Below are 14,802 nucleotides of genomic sequence, written 5' to 3' on the forward strand. Positions count from 1 at the left end.
TCAGAGGTCAGCACTCCGTGCCCCCAAAGCAGATAGCGCGTGTCCACCCTCTTCCCGCGCTCGCGTCCCGCCTCCACCTCGTCCAGACCGGGGGGGGGGGGCTCCGTGCCTCAGTTTCCCCCGCCCAGGAACCGGGTCCACCCCGAGTCTCTCCCCCCTGCCCCCGCCATGTGAAGTTGATTCCCCAGAACCCCGAGATCCGACCCTTGGGGGTCATCGTCAGCGCCAAAATTTTGAAAGTCGCCGGACCCGCCCCCCACCCCCGCATCCCGTTTGTAAATCTGGGCGGGGGGGGAGCTCGGCCCCCACCAGGGCAGCGCGGGGGGCTCTGGGACTTGGAGTCCAGTCTACAGCGGCGTTGGGGGGGAGGGGTGGGGACTCCCAGTGCCCGGGAAAAGGAAAACAAAAAGCGCAGGCGGGGAGCCGACGCCCGCCTTCTGCGGCCCGGAGACGGCGGGACAGATCCAGGACCGGAGCGGTGCCAAGGGAACCGCGGGCCTGGCAGAAGGAAGGATGGGCAAAGGCCCGGGGGCCGCAGGCAGGCCTGGGGCGGGCGCGGCCTGCCGGGAATGATGGAGGCGGTGGGGATGCATTCTTTTTGGTGCCTGTACTTGGGCTTGAACTCGGGGACGGGGCGCTGTCCCTGAGCTTTCCGTGTGTGTGTGATAAAGGGTATCACGGACTTTCCTGCCCGGCTGGCTTCGAACCTTGATCCTGAAGTAGCCAGGATGACAGGCGTGAGTTGCCGGCTCCCGGTGCTGTGTTTTTCAAATTTCATTGCACGGATGCTCCCACTTGCGCTGCTTCCCCGCCCCTGACATCCTTTGCAGGAACAGTTGTCAATCAGCCGCGGCGGGATCCTTCCCAACTCCCCACCGCAAGAACGAGCCGGAAACTACAAGTCCCAGCGTGCCTCGCGGCGACGGCGCCCCAACTACAATTCCCAGCGTTCTTTCCGCTCTTTCCCCCGGCGTGCCCCGCGCGGGCGCGCGCGCGCGAGCGAGCAGGCGAGGCGAGGCGAGGCGGCGGGACCAGCAGCGACGGCGGCGGCCAGTGACGGCGGCGCCATCTTTCGCGGCGCGGATTGAATGAGCGCGCCGAGCCCGGGTCGCCGTCGGGAGCCGCGCGGGTCGCGAGCCGCCGCCGCCGCCGCCGCCATGGCCTCCCCGCTGCCCGGCCGCGCGGGCGGGGCCGCCACGCCGCTGTCGCCCACGCGCCTGTCGCGACTGCAGGAGAAGGAAGAGCTGCGGGAGCTCAACGACCGCCTGGCCGTCTACATCGACCGCGTCCGCGCCCTCGAGCTGGAGAACGACCGGCTGCTGCTCAAGATCTCGGAGAAGGAGGAGGTGACCACGCGCGAGGTACGCGGGGGGGGGGCAGAGGGGGGGCGGGGGGCGGGGCCGCCCGGGACCCCCGGGGGAGGGAGGAACGGGCAAAGCCCCGCCCCCGGCGCCCCCCCCCCCCGCCGATTTCCGGAGACCCGAACTGCAGATTCCCGGAGATCGCGGAAACCCCTGGGCAGAGGGTTCAGAAAGGTCTTGCCCCCTAACGGGGCCGGGGGGGGGGGTGTACAAGGGTGTTTTTTTGGGGGGGAGGGTCCCTGAAAAGAGTGTCCTGAGGGACCTCCTCCCTGAGATTCCAGGGAACCTCGGGGTGACGCTTCCACAGGGGTCCCGAGGGACAGGTGCCAGCCAGGTGCTCCTCGCCCAACCCCGGGGGAGGGCCAAGGCTGTCTTGGGGGGTGGGGAGCCCTGAGTATGGACGACCGAGGAGGAAAGGGGTGGGGGCTTCCTGGGGAGTTCCCCCAGGGAATGACCTGGATGATCCGAGGAAAAGGTGCAGGGAATTTGGGGTCACTCTGCCTTGGGAACTACAGTGTGGGGTGGTGTGTTTTATCCCTGCTAGGTTTGGGGGGGCCTCCCCCCTATTAGGGGGTGTGAGCCTGAGTGGACTACCCCACCCCTAACGGGTTAGGCATGTGGTTGGCAACTTGGTGAGGGGTGTTAAAGTCTTTGGGGAGGGGCTCTGGGGTGTCACGTGATCTTGGTTCTCAAGGCTTTTGGGGTCTGAGTGTCTGAAGAGGGGTTCTGATGCCTTGGGATCTCCTGGAGATCTGGGGCCCTCAGTTGGGCCTGGGACTTGTTGGTCTATCCGACTCCACCCCAAGAAAAATGTGAAGTAAGGGATGGGTGAAGATCTTGGATCCAATGGCACCTTTGGGTTTCAGGGATACTGGAAGACTTAATTAGGGATAAGGAAGCTCTGCACCCCATCATAGGTGTAGGAGTGTGTGTGTGTGTGTGTTGCCCAGGGGTCCTTGGGACAGACCCCTGGCTGTGGTCCTGACCCAGGAGTGGCTCTTTGCTTTCTCACAGAACCCCGCCCAGTCCAATGGTGGGTCTCCAGAGGAAGGGGGTCCCCCTACTTACATGGATAAGTCCAGGGTGTCACTAGGGGTTTTGGCAACCCTGGAAGGACCCCAGGGCTGGAGTGAGTGGGCCGCCTGCCTGAGACTGAGTACCTGCTGCCACCACACACAGCTAGGCTTTTGGGGCAGGGAGGAGGATACCACGAGTGTGTTTTCATGTCACTACTTTTTGTGCCAGTCCTGGGCTTGAACTCAGGGTCTGGGTGCCATCCCTCAGCTTTTTTGCTCAAGGCTAGTCCTCTACCACTTGAGCCATGGCTCCATTGGAGACTAGAGTCCCATGGACTTTTCCTGCTAGGGCTGGCTTCGAACTGAGATCCTCAGATCTCAGCCTACCAAGTAGCTAGGATCACAGGTGTGAGCTGTGGGTGTCTGGTTGGCCACGTGGATTTTGAGCCTCTGTTTTGTTCTCTGCCTCATGATGGAAGAGTTGTCCCCATGGCTGCCTGCCTGCCTGGGGGCACCTCAGTCACCAGGCTGGTTGCTGTCTGTCAGACTGAGTAGCTTCAGATTGGGGTCTTAACTGGCCTCCTGTCCTGTGGGGGTGCTTTTGGGGTGTTGGACTGGCTTAGTGTGCGAGAAGCCCTGCTCTCTTGGCCTGTTCACCTGTTTGTGCTTTGGTGGTGTCTGGGGTGGCTTATTAAGACCCTCACGCCTGTCATCCTAGTACTCAGGTGTCTGAGGTCTGAAAATCACGGTTCAAATCCAGCCCAGACTTCCATGAGACTTATCTACAAAAAACCACCAGAAATCCAGAAGTGCCGCTGTGGCTCAAGGGGCAGAACGCTTCCCCCAGGGTCTTCTGTTTCCTGCAGCCCTGTCCACTCGTCATTGGGGGAAGAGGATCCAAGACCCAGAGGGAAGGGGCTGTTTTGTCACCCTGCCCTGGATCCCTGTCAGTGCCCCTCCTCTCCCTTCCCATGGTGGTCAGTAGGAGGCCTCAGCCTCTTCCCCATTTATGACATGGGGTGACAAGAGGTGAGGGGCCTGAACTTGCCCTGCCCACAGGGACAGTGACCCAAGATACAGGGAGACTCGGCTGGTCTTTAGGGCCCTGTTGCTCCAGGTGAGCCCCACATTTCAGCCTGAACCCCATATTCTACATGCAGGACACCCCTGAGTCCCAGCAAGCCTGCGTGGTGTTGCCCTAAGTGCCAGGTCCTTGGCAGCCTCTTCTGGCCCGTGGGCACGGGGTAGTGGCCGCCCATGGGCAGGACGGACCTTGAGCTCCCACCCAGTGGACCTGCAGTTCAGTGCTGTAGTGTGGTCTAGGCTGGCCAGTTCTGGAATGTTCCATCACCCATTCTCAGCCTCAGGAGGGCAGTCCACTCCCCTGTCTCTGGATCCCTCTGTCTGGCTGTCCCATCAGTGGAGGATCCCCCACATTGTGGGGTGTCTAGCTCATCCTGTCCCTGGCCTGTGGCATCACAGTGTTGGTGGAGCACATGGAGTGACCACCCCCTTCCGTAGACACTTTTTCTAGATGGTTCTCTGTTGTCAGGGGTGTGCATGCTGGGCAGGTGGACTCTTGGTGCTCTTCAGAGGTGCCCTGGGCCGCGAGCCCTGTGGCTGTGCCAGGGTGGCACTTGTGCCGGGTGAGCGCCCAGCCCCCCCCCCCCCCCACACACACACTTGTGGCAGCGGGGGCTCCGCCGGGGTTTGCTGCACTTGTGTCTAAACACATTAGCACGTAGCCCTGGGTGTGAGGAGATGAGGGATGGGTGCCAAGGACAGTGGGAAATCCCAGTCCTCCCAGCTGCTGTGTGTGGCCAAGGCAGGGACAAGTGGCACGCCGGGAGCCCGGCAGGTGGCAGCTGTGGTCCCGACAGTAGGGACCATGTGGAGTGGATGCCTGGCTCTAATGCCAGCTGGCGATGAACTTGGCTCGGGAAGAGGCTTTCCCCATCCAGGAGAACTGGTCCTTGTCCCTCCCCCTCCCTGCCTGTCTTCCTCCCCCCAACAACTTGTCTCCCCATCCTCCCCTCCCCCTGGCCCATCTCCCCTCCCTCCCTAGCCTTGCTGCTGGGACCCTGTTGGACGTGGGGGCTCCTGATCCACGGCTGCCACGTGCCAGTGGGTGGAGCTTGGCCTGAAGGGGTCAGGAGACCTCTCGAACCACCTGAGAGAGGGAAGCAGAGACTGGTGCGGGCGTTGGTCTCGGGATGGCAGCGTGGGGTCCTGTACACGCTGAGTTACCATCATAAGCCCCCCCCCCCACTTTGAGAGATTGGAAGTGGTTCTGAACTGGGGCTGGGCAGTGGGCCCCCAGGCCCCATCTGGGGACACACGTGCCACCTGGGAGCTCCCCGTGAGCGCCTGTCACGGGGCTGGGGTCTCCCGGGGCCTTCATGCGGGGCTGCCTCCCCAGGTGAGCGGCATCAAGGCGCTGTACGAGTCAGAGTTGGCCGATGCCCGGCGGGTGCTGGACGAGACGGCCCGCGAGCGCGCCCGCCTGCAGATCGAGATCGGCAAAGCGAGAGCCGAGCTGGAGGAGGCCGACAAGAGGTAGGTGGCCACGGGGAGGCCCAGCCTGGGCAGCCTCCGGTGGGACAGAAGCCGCGGGTGCCTGTGGGGCTCCCTGGGAGAAGGGGGGTGCGGAGGCACGCTTACTGGGACAGCAGTGGGACCCACAGTGGTGAGACCCTGTGGGCGTGGCCTTGTTCTGTAATGGGATTAAGCTCTGGGTTGGGTTTGACCTGAGTATTGTGTAGTCTCTTCCCACTACTCTCTGTGATGACCCCTTGGGGTGGGCTCCTTGCAGGGAGACGCCCCTTTCAGTGGGCGGGTCAAAAGGCCTTTCTAGGCCAAGTGCCCTGGCCACCTGGTGTTGGACAGGTAGCTAGTCTTGCTCACATTGGAATTCAGCCTGGTGCTAGGTCCTCATTTCCAGCAGTGTCCAGAGCCCCACACATGTTCGAGGGGAGGCCCCCTCCACAGGCCTTCCCTGTGCTGGGAGATGTCGCCCTCCAGGCCGCCCAGGTCCTGCGCCACCCACCCAGAGCTCCGGGCTCTCAGGGACTATTTGAGCATTCATACTGGGGGTCCAGGTGCCAGGAATTGGGGGATCAGACCTCAGGCTCCCATGTGGCGCTCGCTGCCCAGCCCAGCCCAGGCTGCCACCTCCCCCCACAATTCCTGGGTAGGTGTGTGGCTGTGGCTCAGGGTATTCACGGGACTAGTGAAGGAGAGCATGGGGATGGGCCACACGGACCAGGAGTGTCCACTTCACTGGATCTCCCACAGCTGTTTGTACTCTTGGCCGTGTTGGGCGTGGAAGCCAGGTCTTGCACATGGCATCTAGGTGCTCACTGAGCTGCCCCCAGCCCTGCCCTGGTTCTTACCTTAAACAGTTGAGAGCAGCAAACCTTGCCAGATGTCCCCTCCCCCCTACACCCCCCCCCATTTTTTTTGTCAGTCATGGGACTTGAACTCTGGGCCTTCAGAGCTGGTCCTTCAGCTCAAGGTGAGTGCTCTACTTGAGTCACAGCGCCACTTCCAGTTTTCTGGTGGTTTATTGGAAATCAGAGTCTCATGGACTTTTCTGCCCAGGCTGACTTTGAACCGTGATTATCAGATCTCAGCCTCTGGAGTAGCTAGGATTATAGGCATGAGCCACCAATGCCTGGCTGTCCTTTTCTTGTTTGGTTTACGGCTTGAACTAAGGCCTGGGCGCTGTCCCTCAGCTCTTCAGCTCAAGGCTAGCACTCTACCACTTGAGCCACCGCACCACTTCCGGCTTTTTCTATTTATGTGGTACTGAGATATGGAACCCAGGGTTTCATGCATGCTAGGCAAGCACTCTACCACTGAGCCACCTTCCCAGCCCAGGTGTCCCTTTATATAGCATAACATCCTTCAGGACCCTCTTCCAGCTGATGACTCCAGGTCTAAGCGTTCCCTGGGGTTTCAGGAAATCTCTGCTGGCACTCCATGGTGGGTCTGCTTTATGTGTCTGCTTAAAGATAGGTGCTTGAGCCTCAGCCACACTCGCCACATGGTGCCCTGCCATTTAAAGTTAGGATCCAGCCTCTCCTTCCTTTGCCAGTCCCACTCTGGCCCCCGAGGTCTCCTCAGTGCTGGGCACACCTCACCCAGGACCTTTGCATCACTGGGCATGCTCTGCATGCTCGGCCCAGGCCGGTCTGCAGGTCTGCAGTACCACCTCCCAGCTGGCACCTCCGGCCCACCTTCCTTTCCTGCTGCCCACGGCCCTGGTCTGTCCGTGTATGCTCAGGAACTGTTGTGAGGGCACAGGTCACGTCCCAGGGCCTTGCCTGTGTGGTTGGATGGCTCCGGTGTCCCCCAGAAGTCCACCCCAGGGACTTGAGGTGTGCAGCCCTGTAGCTATGTACAGTCTGAGCTCTGGGTACGGAGCCTGCACCATGCTCACCATGGAGCCTGTCAGGACTGTGGTGCTTGCGGTGTGGAGCGTGGAGGCCAGCAGTACCCTGTGCGCAGGCCCAAGGGCAGACCAGGGCACAAGATCAGAATCCAAGAGCCAAAACCCCACGTTCTCAGTGTTCATGTTGAGGACTATGCTTGGGGGCCAGGCATTGGTGGCTCACGCCTATAATCCTAGCTACTCAGGAGGCTGAAATCTGAGGACCACAGTTCAAAGCCAGCCCGGGCAGGAAAGTCCATAAGACTCTTCTCTCCAATGAACCACCAGAAAACCAGAAGTGGCGCTGTGGCTCAAGTGGTAGAGCGTTTGCCTTGAGCTGAAGAGCTGAGGGATAGCGCCTAGGCCCAGAGTTCAAGCTCCATGTCTGACCAAGAAAAAAAGAAAAGACTGTGCTTGGGTTGTCTGACTTATAGAACTGCTGGGTGAGCCTGCTCAGTTACAAACAAGGCGCTCTTTCCAAAGACAGTTTTCCTCTGTAACTTTAATCAATGACGTGTAGTTCCCTGTCCCAGCCCTCACGGGGGAGGGGCTGGCAGAGCTCCTGCTCCAGGTTGCCATGTGCAACTGTTGTCCTGGGGTACATCATGGAACAGGCCCTAGTGATCTGATGAGCTCCGAGGTGACCCTCTGGACACTGCCCAAACACTTCTTGATGACCAGGTAACTGCACATTCTCCTGTCTTAACTTCGCTGCTTGACTTCCAGCGCCAAGAAGAGGGAAGGAGAGCTCACGGTGGCCCAGGGCCGCGTGAAGGACCTGGAGTCTCAGTTCCACCGCAGCGAGGCCGAGCTGGCCGCCGCCCTCAGTGACAAGCGCAGCCTGGAGAGCGACGTGGCGGAGCTGCGGGCGCAGCTGGCCAAGGTGGGCCTGGTGGAGCCAGGCGGCCTCCAGGGGAGGGCCTGGGGACCTGAGGGCTGGCCCGGCGGAGTGTGCGCTCAGATCATCCCCTCAGCTCTGTGTGTCTCTCAGGCCGAGGATGGTCACGCAGTGGCCAAAAAGCAGCTGGAGAAAGAGACGCTGATGCGCGTGGACCTGGAGAACCGCTGCCAGAGCCTGCAGGAGGAGCTGGACTTTCGCAAGAGCGTGTTTGAGGAGGTGAGGGGTGCTTGGCACTGGGGGCTTCTTCCTATGACCTCCTGCCGCTTCTGGGTGTCCAGGTAGAGACCCTTGTCTCATGGGTCATGGGCCACCTGAGTAGCCCAGGACATCTCTTGAAACCTGTGAAGATCTGTGTGCACGCAGCCCGTCAGGCTTGGGGTCAGGGTGTGGACTGGCCTTTGACAGGGACAGTGTTCAGCCTACCAGGTGTCCCCTTAGACACCTGCACAGCCCCCCAGCCCTGCCCCCGCCTCTCCAGCTCCCTGCCATGGCCGTGCCGTGTGGCTGGCCACACGCATCACAGAGCCTGGCTGTGCTGTCATAGGCCAGGCCAGAACCCTGCTCAGCGCCGTGGACGCGGCCTGGCACGCTGCGGGGGAGGATGCCTGTGCAGCTGAGGAGCAGCGTCCAGGGCTCGCCAGGCCCGGCCGCGGCGCCAGCCACCATGAGGGGTCGCATGCCTAGGAAGGGGCAGGTGGAGAAGCCCCTGAGGATCTCTGTGAGGAGGGGAGTCCTGAGAAGGGCTTTGGGGGCCCCTCAGAAGCGGGGCCCCATGAGGAGCCCTCAGAGAAAGTTGGTACAGGCTGTGCTGCACAGAGCTGCCCATCGCAGCTCTCTGAAGGTAACAGCGCTCAGCCTGGCCAGCCTCAGCCTCCACTGGAGCCGACGATGTCTGCCCGCCCCTGGGGACAAGGCAGGGAGGGAGAGATGGATGGGCGGACGGATGCATGGATGTACGTAGATAGAAGGTAGACAGTAGACAGACACTTCTGTGCTCCATGATCGGGTGGCAAGGGGCGGATCTTCCCGCCAGTGGAGCAGGGCTGTGTTCACACTGCACCCCACCTCCTGTCCCTGGCTACCCGGGTGGCCTGGGCCTCTGTCACCTCTGTTGGACCACCACCTTGAGCTCTGGGGGTGAACTCTCACTACCTGTGTGGAGGGGGAGCTACTGGAGCAGAACCAGAGTCTCAATATGTGTGAACTACACACTCAGCCTGGTAATACATCTTTTTGTTTTGTGCTTTTTTGTGTGTGCCAGTGCTAGGCTTGAACTCCTGGCTTTATGCTCTGGCCTTGCTTTTTCACTCAAGGCTGGAGCTCTACCACTTGAGCCACAGCTCCACTTCAGTTTTTTTTTGTTGGCTAATTGGATATAAGAGTCTCACAGGTCAGCTTCTGGTGGCTCACGTCTGTAATCCTAGCTACTCCAGTGGCTGAGATCTAGGATCATGGTTCAAATCCAGCCTGGACTTCTGTGAGACTCTTTTTTTTCCTTTGGTTGGTTGTGGGGCTTGAACTCTGAGCCTGGGCACTATCCCTGCACTCTTTAGCACAAGGCGAGTGCTCTACCACTCGAGCCACAGTGCCACTTCTGGTTTTCTAGTGGTTTATTGGAGATAAGAGTCTCATTGACTTTCCTGCCCAGGCTGGCTTTGAACCTCCTGAGTAGCTAGGATTACAGGTGTGAGCCACTGGCACCCGGCTCTGTGAGACTTTTTTTTTGGTCCGGTCGTGGGGCCTGAACTCTGGGCCTGGGCGCTGTCCCTCAGCTCTTCAGCTCAAGGCTAGCGCTCTACCACTTGAGCCACAGTACCACTTCTGGCTTTTTTCTTTTTGCTTATGTGGTGCTGAGGAATCGAACCCAGGGCCTCAGGCATGCAAGGCAAGCGCTCTACCACTGAGCCACCTTCCCAGCCCTCTGTGAGACTCTTATCTCCAATAAACCACCAGAAAACTGGAAGTGGTGCTGTGGCTCAAGTGGTGGAGCGCTCACCTTGAGCTAAAGAGCTGAGGGACGGGGCTGGGAAGGTGGCTCAGTGGTAGAGCACTTGCCTCGCATGCATGAGGCCCTGGGTTCAATTCCTCAGCACCACATAAGCAGAAAAAAAGCTGGAAGTGGTGCTGTGGCTCAAGTGGTTGGGCGGTCGCCTTGAGGAAGATCTGAGGGACAGCGCCCAGACCCTGAGTTCAAGCCCCACAACTGACAAAAAAAGAAAAAAAAAGTCAGAGATTTCTCTGCGTGGGCTGGCTTCGAACCTCAATCCTCACATCCAGTCTCCTGAGTAGCCAGAATTACAGGCGCAAGCTCGCACCTCAGGGTGCTACAGCTTGTAGGGTCTGCACAAGTTGTGCATGGTTTCTGTTTGTACCGGAACATTGTGTCTGCTTCCAGCTCTGGGCCCCCACCAGGGCAGAGACCTGGGGACTTGCAAGCCCGGGGGCCTGGAGTCTGCCGTCCTCACTGAGCTGGCGCCCGGCTCTCTGTACGGCCATGTGGTGCTGTGCAGTGCCCCGGGGTGGGTGACCAGAGGTGGGGCCCCCCCGGGAGATCGAGGCTGGGGCTCACTGGTGTGCGGCGGCCACCCTACCCTGCCAGGAGGTGCGAGAGACGCGGCGGCGGCATGAGCGACGCCTGGTGGAGGTGGACAGCGGGCGGCAGCAGGAGTTCGACTCCAAGCTGGCCCGGGCGCTCGAGGAGCTGCGCGGCCAGCACGACCAGCAAGTGCAGCTTTACCGCCAGGAGCTGGAGCAGACCTACCAGGCCAAGGTGCGGCCACGGGGACCCCACACTCCCTGTGCCCCCATCCCTCACCTCCTGCTGCCCCCCCTCGCCCCCATGCCCCTCATCCCTCACCTCCTACACCCCCCCCCCTTCCTCCCCCCGCAGCTGGACAACGCCAAGCTGAGCTCGGACCAGAACGACAAGGCGGCCAGCGCCGCACGGGAGGAGCTCCAGGAGGCGCGCATGCGCGTGGAGTCCCTCAGCTACCAGCTCTCGAGCCTGCAGAAGCAGGTGAGGCCCTGCGCTGCCCACGCACGCGCGGCCCCGAGCGCCCCGGGGTCCGGGTCTCCCCTGCTGACCGGGCTGCTGTCTGCAGGCCAGCGCAGCCGAGGACCGCATCCGGGAGCTGGAGAGCTCCCTGGCCAGCGAGCGTGATAAGTTCCGCAAGATGCTGGATGCCAAGGAGCAGGAGATGACGGAGATGCGGGACGTGATGCAGCAGCAGCTAGCCGAGTACCAGGAGCTGCTGGACGTGAAGCTGGCACTGGACATGGAGATCAACGCCTACCGCAAGCTGCTGGAGGGCGAGGAGGAGAGGTGAGGGGCAGGGGGTGGGGGTGGGGGGTGGGGACAAGAAGCCAGGTGCCGGGGGAAAGTGGCCAGAAGAGCTGGCTAGGCTTAGCGGGGGTGGGAGAGGGTGGGAACGGGGTGCAGGAGGGAGCGGAGCAACGGAGCCGGCTCAGCTGTGGCCACCCCTGCCTCCCCACGGAGCCAGGCTGAAGCTGTCCCCCAGCCCGTCCTCCCGGGTCACCATCTCGCGGGCCACGTCGAGCAGCAGCAGCAGCAGCGCGTCCGTGGTGGGCCGGTCGGGCCGCAGCAAGCGCCGGCGGCTGGAGGTGGAGGAGTCCCCGGGCAGCGCCTCCAGCGGCATCGGCTCAGGCAGCAGCAGCAGCAGCGGCAGCTTCCGCTTGGCCCAGCAGGCCTCCGCCGTGGGCAGCGTGAGCATTGAGGAGGTGGACCTGGAGGGCAGGTTCGTGCAGCTCAAGAACAACTCGGACAAGGTGAGTGAGTGGGCCAGGCCGGGGTGGTACTCAGGTGTCACCGCGCCGCTGGCTGTGGGTCTCACACGTGTCTGCGTCCCCAGGACCAGTCCCTAGGGAATTGGAGGATCAAGAGGCAGGTCCTCGAGGGCGATGAGATTGCCTACAAGTTCACCCCCAAGTACGTCCTGCGGGCTGGCCAGACCGTCACGGTACGTAGCAGCACTGTGTCCGTGCCTCCCAGGAGCCTGGGGAAGGCGCCAGCCCCCCGTCCCCTGGCCATCGGAGTAGCAGGGCTCAAGGAGTGTCCCAGTTAGGGGCCTGGAATCCAAGGGACTTCCCGTGTGGCCCAGCCCCCGATTATAGAGTCTTTCTGCAGAGGGCTCTGCACCTCAGACCCTGCGTGGTCATCTGGAAGGGCTGCATTCTTAATTCTAACCCCAGGACCAGAGATAACTGATGGGGTGCTTGGTCCTCTAGGTGTGGGCAGCCGGTGCAGGGGTGGCCCATAGCCCCCCATCGACGCTGGTGTGGAAGAGCCAGAACAGCTGGGGCTCCGGTGAGAGCTTCCGAACCATCCTGGTCAACTCTGACGGAGAGGTGCGTGTGCGCCGGGAGCCCCCTCAGGCAGCGTGGGGCCGCTGGAGACAGGTGTGCGGTGGCGGGGCCTGGCTGGGCGCTAGCTCTGATGGCGCTCCTGGCCTGGCTGGGCTCGTGTTCCCAGGAGGTAGCTGTGCGAGCTGTGAAGCAGTCCTCCTCCGTGGCCAGGGAGAATGAGAACGGCGAGGAGGAGGTGGAAGCGGAGTTCGGAGAGGAGGACCTGTTCCACCAGCAGGTAGGAACTGCACCCCACGTAGACACACACATGCTGTTCTTGGGGCCCCAGCAGAACACCTGAGGAGCCCCCTGACTTCTCAACTGGGAGCTTTTGTGAGCCCCCGGGTGGTGGGTTCTGTGACAGAAGGGCTGGCCTGGGGGTTCCCAAGAGGTGGGCCTTGGCAGAGCAGAGTGTACCCCCCCAGACACTCCCCATGCTTCTGCAGGCTGAGGTGCTGGCCAGTCAGAATGGCTCTGGGGACAGAGATAGTCCAGTTCACACAGATAGGGTGATGGAATATGGAAAGCTCTAGAAAAGGGGTGTCACCTGGGCAGGGGTGTCGCCTCCCTGTGTGGACTCACTGCCCCCACTGACAGGCACCCTCCATTCCTCACAGGGGGACCCGAGGACCACATCCAGGGGCTGCTACGTCATGTGAGCTGCTCGGCAGCCCTCGGCCTTCCCAGAGCTACTGAAGAGTATTTTTTTATGGTTGGCTTCCCTTAGTCCTTGGTACATTTCTAGACAATTTCTAAGCAAACTGCCAGAAGGTGGCGCTGGCTCTGCTGTGCTTCCTGTGTCCCTCGAGCCCTACGTCCCCACTGTCCACTGTCCAGGAGACTTGTCCCTCCCATCCACCAAGGCAGGGCCAGTGGGGTGCTGCAGGAGCCCCCCCCCCCCCGGCCTCACTGCCTGTGTGTGGAGGGCGGGCGTCAGCTGGGAGCAGCAGGTGGGGCCCCTTGGGTCTTGAGGTGGATAGTGGGAAACTAGTTGGGATTTGGTAGATGTGGGTATTATTTTTTAAATCTTAAAAACAAAACTCAGAATCCAGGTTCTAGCCAGGCAGGGGGTGGGGTGGGGTGGGGTACCAGTTTGTTACTATTCGGTGGCCCTACATCTGACACTGGGGTACCATCCTTGCACCCAGAATTGGGTGACAAGTAGGAGCGGCCAGCCCTGGGTCCTGACTGCCCTGGACCTGAAAGTTGTGACATTCCTGCCAGAGGTGGCATGGGCAGGAGACCGGAGGGTGGCTTCTAGATCTAAGGCATCCACTGTCCTTCCTAAACCTGAGGAAGAAGAACGCAAGAGGAGGAAGCCTGGGAGAGGGGTGCCCCCTTTCTAAGCCATCACCAGTGCGCAAAAAAGGGAAAAGGTCAAAGTGGTTTGCTGAGCTCAGGAGCCAAGGCCAGGAGTCTGAGGGCAGTTGAGCACGCGCTGGGTGGATGCTAACCTGCAGAGCTGGTGCTATAGAGGGCCCCTCACGTACACTGAATGTGTCTGCTTTGTGGCTTTATCTGTGACTTGCACTGCAGTGACCCTCCTAAGTCACACGCTGATAGCCGCCATCCTTCAAATGGTTCTGGCACCTGGCAACCCTCTCCAATACTGTTTCCCCTCCCACACAGACACAGAAGTTATTTTTTTAATGGATATTTATTTTTTTACATTGGTCAGTACACAGGTTGCCAAGACCCCTGCTCCAGTGGCTCAGGCCACAAGAAGCCAACCATCCTTCCAGGGGTGGCACAGGGAAGTGGGGCTCCTGTGTTGACCAGCTCTGAGCCCCCCCCCCCCATGACATTTCCTTCAGAAAGTGCAGCTAGTCTTACTGAGCCAGAGGTCATGCTGTCCCCAGAGTCTGTAAACACTCGTCCTGTTTACAGAGCAGCTGTCGCCACAGACGGTGGGACCTCCCTGCCTCACTGTGGCTGTTCCTAGGCGCTGCTGTGGCCAGAATCTGTCAATCGGCCAGGCCTGAGCAGGGAACGCACCAGCTACTGCCACCAATCACTAGCCCTAGAGTACACCTGGCCTTCCCTTCCAGAAGGCCTGGAATTCTTCCCTGGCCACACTTCTCTGGGCTGTGGATTACCTTTTCCAGCAAAGGACCATGTATGTATCTTTCCCAGTTAGTTTCTGGTGGAGGCCTGGGCCGGGGAAGCAGCCAGCTCACTTTGGCCTCCTGCACCATCACGGCCTGACCTGGTGGCCCTGCAGGCCCCGCCTCCCCTCCCCACCTTCGCAGCAGGACCGCACGGACCCGTGGATCTGACCGGCGCCCTCATGCCTTAGCGATGCTCGTCACCGCGTCCTCCCGTGGGTTTGAGCATCGGCGCTGGACTCGGGGTCTGGGGTGTGCGGACGCGCCTGCTGTCACTGCTTGGCTGGCAGTGGGAACTCCTTCCCAGGGCTTGTAAGGTCGGGGGCAGCCGCTGCGGGGGGCGCGGCTGGAGCGCGCTGGGCCTGGGGCGCTCAGCTTTGCTCCAGGCAGGACGCGGGAGCGGCCCGCGCCTCCGGGGTGCCGAGGGGCTCGTTACGTTCGGAGGTTTTACTTTTGAGATGCATGCCAAACGTGTGGTGTTTTTCCTTTCCTCCAATGACTTGTAATATACGTTTTATGACTGGAAACTTTTGTACAACACCAATAAACACTTTTGATTCTGACGGCTGTCTCCGAGTGGATCGCGGCGCCCCGGGAAGCCTAGGCCCCAGCGAGGCGCGCCATC

General features: G+C 61.1%; 1 protein-coding gene across 2 annotated transcripts; it reads left to right on the forward strand.

Annotated features, from left to right (window-relative positions):
* The first annotated feature begins 1,040 nt into the window (after positions 1-1,040).
* Positions 1,041-14,740, forward strand: LOC138813910 (lamin-B2). 2 transcript variants are annotated; one of them, XM_070002499.1, is made up of 12 exons: positions 1,041-1,361; positions 4,797-4,933; positions 7,536-7,692; positions 7,801-7,926; positions 10,310-10,480; positions 10,601-10,726; positions 10,812-11,032; positions 11,211-11,496; positions 11,580-11,687; positions 11,956-12,075; positions 12,200-12,310; positions 12,690-14,740. In XM_070002499.1, the coding sequence occupies exons 1-12, from the start codon at positions 1,089-1,091 to the stop codon at positions 12,729-12,731; spliced, it is 1,878 nt and encodes a 625-aa protein (XP_069858600.1). In that variant the 5' UTR covers positions 1,041-1,088; the 3' UTR covers positions 12,732-14,740. The 2 variants fall into 2 exon arrangements, with proteins under 2 accessions (XP_069858600.1, XP_069858601.1); XM_070002500.1 differs by lacking the exons at positions 1,041-1,361; positions 4,797-4,933; positions 7,536-7,692; positions 7,801-7,926 and adding an exon at positions 8,311-8,551.
* The last annotated feature ends 62 nt before the right edge of the window (positions 14,741-14,802 follow it).

The sequence above is a fragment of the Dipodomys merriami genome, unplaced genomic scaffold (assembly GCF_024711535.1).
Source record: "Dipodomys merriami isolate MVZ:Mamm:240054 unplaced genomic scaffold, mDipMer1.0.p SCAF_6, whole genome shotgun sequence".
Lineage (NCBI taxonomy): Eukaryota > Metazoa > Chordata > Mammalia > Rodentia > Heteromyidae > Dipodomys > Dipodomys merriami.

Coding starts and splice junctions, on each gene's coding strand:
- LOC138813910 (XM_070002499.1), top strand. CDS start 1,089: ATGAGCGCGCCGAGCCCGGGTCGCCGTCGGGAGCCGCGCGGGTCGCGA. Junction 1,362..4,796: donor AGGAGGTGACCACGCGCGAG/GTACGCGGGGGG, acceptor CTGCCTCCCCAG/GTGAGCGGCATCAAGGCGCT. Junction 7,927..10,309: donor GCAAGAGCGTGTTTGAGGAG/GTGAGGGGTGCT, acceptor CTACCCTGCCAG/GAGGTGCGAGAGACGCGGCG.